Genomic DNA, 9,802 nt, shown 5'->3' on the forward strand with positions numbered 1-9,802 from the left:
GTGACCGTGTGAACACGTCACCTCCCAGAGCCCAGGTGCCCTCACCTTAGGATGGGGTGACCATGTGAACCTTGCAGACTGCTGGGAGGACTTATGAACAGACCTCAGCACAGGACCAACCCGTATGGGACATTCAGTCATGGGAGCAGCTGCACAACAATGACAATAATAATCGTTGCCCTAATCCACTTAATTTCTATGATTGACAGGCACCCAAACATCCTTCCTCTCTTCATTTTTAAATAAGTTTAATTTACAAAGAATTGGTTCCAAGGAGCCAAGTTGGCCCGAGAAAGAGGCCTGTGCAATGGCACCCCACGTTTCTCCTTTTCAGAGTTAAGATTGGCCCACACTTCCCAGCCCTAACCAAAGGGACAGCTCCCACCTCCCTCTCGAGGCAGAGCTCCTAGGCAGTGTGTACATTTGTTGTTGTTAGTTGCTGTTGAGTGGGCTGTGACTCACAGCGACCCCACGTACAACTCAACGAAACATTGCCCAGTCCCCGCCATCTTCATGATTGTCGGCGTGTTTGAATGCATTGTTGCGGCTATTGTAGTGCCTTCCAACCTGGGGGAGCTCATCTTCCAGCACCGTATCGGTCCACATTCTGTTGTAATCCATAGGGTTTTCATTATTTGATTTTCAGAAGTAGGTCACCGGCCCTTTCTTCCTAGTCTGTCTTAGTCTGGGAGCTCAGCTGAAACCTGTCCATCATGGGTGACCTTGCTGGTATTTGAAATACTAGTGGCATAGCTTCCAGCATCACAGCAACGTGCAAGCTACCACAGTATGATAGACTGACAGACAGGTGGTGGGGTGTATACATAGCGGAGTTATTTACCTGATATTCTGCTACTACCTGTGTTTTATGTGCATCCCGAGGTGGGCTTCCTGCTTTCTGTAACTACCAGGAAGCATGACTGTGGCGGTGGCTTATGTGAATAACAAGAAGTCTGGAGGTCAGTGGGGCTGACCTTGCTTCAGGAGTTCAGCAATGTCAGGGTCACATCTTTGTGATTCTTTTCCACCTTTCCTTCATGCAGTTCCAGCTGTCTTGTCTGTATTCAGGGCAAGAAGAAGGGAAAAGGTAGAGGAACACAATTCCCACGGCTACCTTTTCTTTTCAAGACAGCAAATGTCCCCCAAGTCCCCGCAACAGATGCCTACTCACGTCCCGAGGCCAGAACTAGGTCTCGGACATCCAGGTTGAAAGGGGGGCCAGAAATCAGAAACTTATTTCCACCTCTAAGAAGGAAGCCAGCCAGGAAGAAGGGCCCCAAGGACAGCTTGTAGGTGTCCTGCTGGCAGGGTCGGCCATGGCCATCCCCAGACACACACAGCTGCCCACATGTATCAGCTTCCTATAGCTGCCATAGCAAACGACCACACACTTTATGGCAAAATGACACAAATGTCTTCTCTTACAGTTCTGTCAGCAGGACTGTGTTCCTTTCTGAAGGGTCTAAGGGAGAATCTGTTTCCCGCTCATTCGAGGAGTTGGCAGAATTCATTTATTTGAGATTGTAGGACCGAGGTCCCTGTTTCTTTGCTGGATGTCAGCTGAGGGCCCTTCCCAGCTTCTAGAGGTGGCCATGTTCTTTGGCTGTTGGCCCCCTTCCACCATCTTCAAAGCCAGCAACATCATACCTTTCTGACCCTTCATCCACCTTCATCCATTGTCACCTCTCCCTCTGTCCACCACAGCAGGAAAGTTCCCCTGTTTTAAGGACTCGTGATGACATTGGGCCCACCTGGATAATCTATGATGATCCCCCATCTCAACCCCCTAACCTTAATCATATCTACAAAATCCCCTTCACTAGGTAAGGTCGCATATTCATGGGTTGTGAGTGTAGGGGCGTGGACATGTTGGGGGGATCATCTTTCTGCCGACCACATGGATCATGAAGCCATGGTTAGCACTGGAAGACTCCGTGTCAGTGGTGAATCGGCTGTAATGGCTCCAAGCTCCTTCCCCTCTGATGTGAGACTTAACCTGGCCGTTACAGATATTTCCCTACCCTTGGATGGGCCCCTCACAAAGTCAGTTCTTCCCCTCACCTGACTATTGGGCAGGTTCTCCCATCATCCTTCCTTTTCACACAAGTCCTGCAGCGGTGAAATTCTTGCCAGATCTACCCTCCAAGTAACAGGAGGGGAGTCCCTGGGTGGTCTACATGGTTAACGTGCTTGCCGTTAACTGAAAGGTTGGAGCTTCAAGTCCACTCAGAGGCGCCTTGGAAGAAAGGCACGATGATTTACTGAAAAATCAGCCATTGAAAATCCTATGGATTCAGTTCTTCTCTGACCCACATGGGATTGCCATGAGTTGGAGTTGACTCTATGGCAATTGGTTAAACTGGTAATAAAAGGTAGAGTAAGAGGTAGTGTGGTGAAAAGATACAGCCCTGACGCACACCATCCTTGATTTTAAACCACGCAGTATCCCCTTGTTCTTCAAACGACTGCCTCTTTGTCTATTAACAGGTTTCTCATGAGCACAATTCAGTGTTCTGGAATTCCCATTCTTCACAATGTTATCCATAATTTGTTATGATCCACAAACTAAAATGTCTTTGCATAGTCAATAAAACACAGGTAAACATCTTTCTGGTATTCTCTGCTTTCAGTCAAGATCCATCTGACATCAGCAATGATCTCTCTCATTCCACATTCCCTTCTGAATCCAGCTTGAATTTCTGGCAGTCCCCTGTCGATGTACTTACTGCTGCAACTGCTTTTGAATGATCTTCAGCAAAATTTTACTTGTGTGTGATATTAATGAAATTGTGTGATAATTTCCACATTCTGTTGGATCACCTTTCTTTGCAACGGGTACAAATATGGATCTCTTCCAGTCAGTTGGCTAGGTAGCTCTCTTCCAGATTTCTTGGTATGGACGAGTGACCACTTCCAAGGTTGCATCCATCGGTTGAAACATCTCAGTTGGTATTCTGTCAATTCCTGGAGGCTTGTTTATCACCAATGCCTTCAGTGCAGCTTGGACTTCTTTCTTCACTACCATCAGTTCTTAATCATATACTACCTCCTGAAATGGTTGAACATTGATCAGTTCTTTTTGGTACAGTAACTCTGTGTATTCCTTCCATCTTCTTTTGAAGCTTCCTGCATCATTCAGTATGTTGCCCCTAGAATTCTTCAGTATTGCAACTCGAGGCTTGAATTTTTTCTTCAGTTCTTTAAGCTCGAGAAATGCTGAGAGTGTTCTTCCCTTTTGGTTTTCTAATTCCACGTCTTTGCATATGTCATTATAATACTTTATTTTGTCTCTTCGAACCACCCTTTGAAATCTTCCATTCAGCTCTTTCACTTCACTTCTTCCATTCGTTTTAGCTACTCTACTTTCAAGAGCAAGTTTCAGAATCTCTTCTGACATCAATTTTGGTCTTTTTTTTTTTTTTCCTGCCTTTTTAATGACCTTTTGTTTTCTCCGTGTATAATGTCCTTGATGTCATCCCACAACTTGTCTGGTCTTCAGTCATTAGTGTTGAATGCATCAAATCTGTTCTTGAGATGGTCTCTAAATTCAGGTGGAATATCTCAAGGTCATACATTGACTCCCATGGATTTGTTTTAATTTTCTTCAGCTTCAAGTTGAACTTGCATATGGGCAGTTGATAATCTGTTCCAAAGTTGGCCCTTGGCCTTGTTCTGAACTGATGATATTGAGCTTCTTCATTGTCTCTTTCCGCAGATGTAGTTGATTTGATTCCTGTGTATTCCATCTCTCGAGGTCCATGTGTATAGTCATCATTTATGTTGTTGAAAAAGATATTTCCAATGAATAGGTCATTGGTCTTGCAAAATGCTATCATGCAATCTCTGGCGTTATTTCTGTCACCAAGGCCTTATTTTCCAACTATGGATCCTTCTTTGTTGTTTCCAACCTTGGCATTCCAATCACCAGTAATTATCAATGCATCTTGATTGCTTGTTTAATCAATTTCAGAGTGCAGAAGTTGGTAAAAATCCAATTTCTTCATCTTTGGCCTTAGTGGTTGGTATGTAAAATTGAGTAATAGTCATATTAACCAGTTTTCCTTGTAGGCATATGGATATTATCCTATCACTGACACCTTTGTACTTCAGGACAGATCTTGACATGTTCTTTTTGAAGATGAATGTGACACGACACCATTCCTCTTCAATTTGTCATTCCTGGCATAGTAGACTATATGATTGTCTGATTCAAAATGGCCAATACCAGTCCATTTCTGCTCACTCATGCCTAGGATATTTATCTTCAAGTGTTCCATTTCATTTTTGACAACTTCCAATATTCCTGGATTCATACTTCATACATTTCACATTCTGATTATTAATAGATGTTTGCAGCTATATCTTCTCATTTTGAGTTGTGCCACATCAGCAAATGAAGGTCCCGAAACCTTGACTCCATCCATGTCTAAGGTCGACTGTACTTTGAGGAGGTAACTCTTCCCCAGTCGTAATTTGTGTGCCTTCCAGCCTGAGGACCTCACTTTCCGACACTATATCAGACAATGTTCTGCTTCTATTCATAAGGTTTTCAGTGGCTATTTTTCTCTGAAGTAGATCTCCAGATCCTCCTTCCCAGTCTGTCTTAGTCTGGAAGCTCTGCTGAAATCTGTCCATCATGGGTGACTCTGCTGGAATTTCAAATACCAGTGGCATAGCTTCCAGCATCACAGCAACACCCAAGCCACCCCAGTACCACGAACTGACAGATGAGTGGTCAGGGTGGGAATGCTCCTTTAGAAATCAATGTGACTGATAACAGCAACTCAAAAGATTAGATAGGAATCTTAAGGGGTGGTGAGTTTATGTAAATGAGGGAGGAACAACTCTGAAAAGGAGGGTGAGAATGGTCGCACAACTAGAAGATTATAATCAGTGTCACCAAATTGTACATGTAGAAACTGTTGAATTGGTATATGTTTTGCTGTGTATATTCTCAACAACAACCAAATAAACAAAAGTTAGAAAAAAAATGAAAGAAATCGGCGTGACTAACTGGCTGTCTTAGTTACTTTGTTGTTGTTGTTAGGTGTGCCGAGTCAGTTCCGACTCACAGCCACCCTGTGTGCAGCAGAATGGAACACTGCCCAGTCCTGCCCCATCCTCATAATCATTTGTTTGAGCCCATTGTTGATGCCACTGTGGCCGTCCATCTCATTGAGTGTCTTCTTCTTTTTCACTTACCCATTACTTTACCAAGCATGATGTCCTTTTCCAGGGACTGGTCCCTCCTGATAACGTGTCCAAAGTACATGAGACAAAGTCTCGCCATCCTCACTTCTAAGGAGCATTCTGGCTGTACTTCTTCCAAGACAGATTTGTTCATTCTTCTGGGAGTCCATGGTATATTTGATATTCTTCACCAACACCGTAATTCAGAGGCATCAATTCTTGTTCAGTTTTCCTTACTCATTGTCCAGCTTTCCCATGCATGTAAGGCGATTGAAAATACCATGGCTTGGATGAGGCACACCTTAGTCATCAGAGTGACATCTTTGCTTTTTAACACTTTAAAGAGGTCTTTTGCAGCACATTTGTCCAATGCAATACGTCTTTTTTTTTTTTATGCTTTAGGTAAAAGTTTATAGCTCAAGTTAATTTCTCATTCAAAAATGTATGCACATATTATTTTATGTCATTGATTGCAGTCCCTACAATGTGACAGAACACTCCCCCTTTCCACCCTGGGTTCCCTGTGTCCGTTCCACCAGTTCCTTTTCCTGCCTACTTCTCATCCTCCTTTTGGACAGGAGCTGCCCATTTGGTCTCGTACATTTGATTGAACTAGGAAGCACGTTCCTCACTTGTATTATTTTTTCTTTTATAGTCCTGTCTAATCTTCGTCTGAAGAGTGGGCTTTGGGGATGGTTTTAGTTCTCGGTTAACAGAGTGTCCAGGGGCCATAGTTTTAGGGGTTTCTCCAGTCTCTGTCAGATCATTAAGTCTGATCTTTTTATGTGAATTTGAATTATGTTCTCCATTTTTCTCCTGCTCTGTCCGGGACTCTGTGTTGTGTTCCCTGTCAGGGCAGTCACTGGTCATAGCTGGGCACCATCTAGTTCTTTTGGTCTTAGGCTAGGTCTCTGGGGTTCATTTGGTCCTTTAGTCCTTTAGGCTAGTATTTTCCTTGTGTCTTTGGTTTTCTTAATTCTCTGTTGTTCCGAGTGGGATGGGACCAATAGATGTACCTTAGACATTGTGTGATTTCTTGACTGCTGCTTCCATGGGTGTTGATTGTGGATCCAAGTAAAATGAAATCCTTGACAACTTCAATCTTTTCTCCATTTATCATGATGTTGCTTATTGGTCCAGTTATAGGATTTTTGTTTTCTTTATGTTGAGGTGTAATCCCTACTGAATGTTGTGGTCTTTGATCTTCATCAGTAAGTGCTTCAAGTCCTCTTCACTTTCAGCAAGCAAGGTTGTGTCATCTGCATATGGCGTGTTGTTAATAAGTCTTCCTGCAATCTTGATGCTGTGTTCTTCTTCATATAGTCCAACTTCTTAGATTATTTGCTCTGCAGACAGATTGAATAGTTATCATGAAAGGATACCACCCTGACGCAAGCAAAATTTTGCTGAAGATCATTGAAAAATGGTTGCAGCAGTACATCGACAGGGAACTGTCAGAAATTCAAGCTGGATTCAGAAGAGGACGTGGAACAAGGGATATCATTGCTCATGTCAGATGGATCATAGCTGAAAGCAGAGACTACCAGAAAGTTGTTTACCTGTGTTTTATTGACTCTGCAAAGGCATTCCACTGTGTGGATCATAACAAATTATAGATAACATTGCAAAGAATGGGAGTTCCAGAACAGTTCATTGTGCTCATGAGGAACCTGTACATAGACCAAGAGGCAGTCTTTTGAACACAACAAGTGTTTTAAAGTCAGCTTGTGTCTGGAGGCTAGAAGTCCAAATTCAGGGCCTCGGCTCTAGGGGAAGGCTCTCTCTGTTGGCTCTGGGGGAAGGTCCTTGTCTTTCGTCTTCTGTTCCTTGGCTTCTCGGCAGTCTTCGTGTGGCGTGGCATCTGTCTTCCCCCATCTCTGCTTGCTGACTTTGTTCCTTTTATGTCTCGGAAGAGATTGAGTCAAGTCACACCCTACACTAATGTTGTTGTGTATATAGTTTATATCATTTTGTCACGTGTAGATTTTTGTAAACACCACAAAAATTTCCCTTGTGCCTCCCCTAAATTTAGGGGACAGTGGTGGTTCAGAGGTAGAATTCTCACGTTCCACGTGGGAGACCCAGGTTTGATTTCTGGCCACTGCACCTCAAGCGCAGCCCCCACCCATCTGTCAGTGGAGGCTTGGATGTTGCTATGACGCTGAACAGATTTCAGCCGAACTTGCAGACTAAGGCAGACTAGGAAAAAAGACCTGGCAATCTATTTCCAAAAATCAGCCAATGAAAACCCTGCGGATCACAGCTGTCCAATCCACAACCAATCATGATGATGGCACGGGATCAGGCAGTGTTTTGTTATGTCATGCATAGGGTTGCCATGAGTCCGGGGCCAACTTGACAGCAGCTAACAAAGACTAAAGACAACCCCTAAATTTATAGGCATACTTATCCCTTCCCCACTACCGTCTCTAACCCCTGGCCACCAGCACTCTCTTCTCCATCTCTAACTTTTGTCACTTTTGCAATGTTATGTCCATGGAATCCCACAGTATGTGCTGTTGGAGGTGGACCTTTTGCCCCCAGCATCATGCCCCGAGACCCACCGGTTGGTTCTTCTTACTGCAGAGTGGCATTCCATGGCACGAGCACAGCCCAGTTTCATGACTGTTTAGCTTGAGGGACATTCCAGATGTTTCCAGGGCCTTTACTCTCCCCCATGCTATCCTGCCTCACAAAGCATGGGTGGGAAGAAGGATCATTAACTGGCCCTGCTGCCAGCCAGGGCTTTGGCTCTGGTGATTTGTGGGTCACTGGAGTGAGTTGCGAGTAGTTGGAAGGCTGGGTGGAGCCTGTGAAAATGTCGTGGGGAAACAGGCTGCTGACTAAATGGATGTTTTTTTGACAGGTCTGCGAATTCGGTAACATGTTTGTAAGACTGAACTATTAAAATATTCACCATTCTGGGGCAAAAGTCTTCAGAATGTCATCAATTAAACACGGTTGTTCATCACGATTAGAGTGGTCAGGTTTGAGCCCTCCGTCTCTGTTAACTCCTCCAGGAGCTGAGACTGGCGTCTTACCTCACGAAGCTGGCGATGGTGCCGGGGGCCACGCTGCACCGGCTCCTGAGCGTGGTCCAGCCTGCAGCCTCACAGCCCGAGCTGCTCGCGGCGCTGGACACGGTCAGCGAGAAGCGTGTGGACCACGCGGCCGCTGTGGAGAGTGGCGGTGGTGGGGAGCAGGCCGACCTGGGCAGGAGGAGGTGAGTGCGGCGTCTGCGGGGACCCTGCAGAAAACAGCGGCGGGTGCCGCACAGGCTGGCCCTGGGACACACAGAGGCCTTTCTCTCAGGGTGCGTCATGGTTCCAGGAGCAAACGACAGCCAGAAGGGTCGCCGTGAAGTCTTTTTAAGTCACTGTGGGCCCAAGTATGTTCTCCATAATTTTCATTTTAGTCGTTAATTTTCTGAAAGGTAGAATCTTAAGAAAATAAGTTTGCCTTGTCCATATAAATGTCACGTACACCCATTCAAGAAAGTGTAAAAGTATGTAGAAGAGCGAAAAGGAATATCCGTGGTTCTACCACCTGTAGAAAACAGCTGTTACCATTGTTATTTCTTCTTTCAGAATAGGTTTCTCTGCAGGGTTTTGTGAGTGTGTGTGTTTATGTGAGTGTGTGTATGTGTGTAATTGCGTGTGTGGGTAACTGTGTGGTGTAAATGAGTGTGTGCTGTCTGATTTTGTTGTGTGGTGTGTCTGAGTGTGTATGTGCTATGTGTGAGTGTGACTGTGGTATGTGAGTGTATTTGTGTATGTGGTACATGTGAGTGTGTATTGTGTGTATAAGTGTGTGTTATGTATGTGAGTGTGACTGGTGTGTGTAGCTGAGTGTTGTATGTATGATGTCTGTGTGTGTGAGTATGTATGTAGTGTGTTGAATGTGACTGTGGTATATGAGAGTATATTTGTGTGTGAATGTGTGAGAATGATTGTGTGGTGTGTGAGGTATTTTGAGTGACTGTGGTGTATGTGAGCGTATTTGTGTGTAGGTGTGTGTGACTGCAGGTGTGTGGTGTATGAGTGTCAGTGTGAGTGCATGGTGTGTGTGTGTGGTGTGTCTGTGTGAGTGTGAATGTGTGGTGTGAGTGTATTTGTGTGTGTGGTGTGTCTGTGTGTGTGGGTGTGAATGTGTGGTATATTTGTGTGTGTGGTGTGTGTGAGTGTATTTGCATGTGTGTGGCATGTTTGTGTGTGTGAGTGGGAATGTGTGGTGTGAGTGTATGTGTGTACTGTGTGACTGTGAATGTGTGATGTGAGTGTATTTGTGTGTGTTGTGTGTGAGTGTGAATGTGTGGTGTGAGTGTATTTGTGTGTGTGTGAATGTGGGTGTGAGTGTGTGTGTGAGTGTGAATTGTGGTGTGAGTGTATTTGTGTGTGTGTGAATGTGTGGTGTGAGTGTATTTGTGTGTGTGTGAATGTGGGTGTGAGTGTATTTGTGTGTGTGAGTGTGAATGTGTGGTGTGAGTGTATTTGTGTGTTTGAGTGGGAATGTGTGGTGTGAGTGTATTTGTATGAGTGGGAATGTGTGGTGTGAGTGTATTTTTGTGTGTGAGTGGGAATGTGTGGTGTGAGTGTATTTGTGTGTGTGAGTG

At 44.6% G+C, this 9,802-nt stretch overlaps 1 protein-coding gene across 1 annotated transcript in view; it reads left to right on the forward strand.

Moving 5' to 3' along the window:
* Positions 1-9,802, forward strand: part of EVC2 (EvC ciliary complex subunit 2) — a 195,952-nt gene that overhangs the window by 180,339 nt on the left and 5,811 nt on the right. The window contains exon 19 of the mRNA XM_023737957.1: positions 8,211-8,413. Coding sequence (XP_023593725.1) covers positions 8,211-8,413 — 203 coding nt within the window. The remainder of the gene's footprint in view (positions 1-8,210; positions 8,414-9,802) is intronic.

This window comes from Trichechus manatus, unplaced genomic scaffold (genome assembly GCF_000243295.1).
Source record: "Trichechus manatus latirostris isolate Lorelei unplaced genomic scaffold, TriManLat1.0 scaffold00111, whole genome shotgun sequence".
Taxonomy (NCBI): domain Eukaryota; kingdom Metazoa; phylum Chordata; class Mammalia; order Sirenia; family Trichechidae; genus Trichechus; species Trichechus manatus.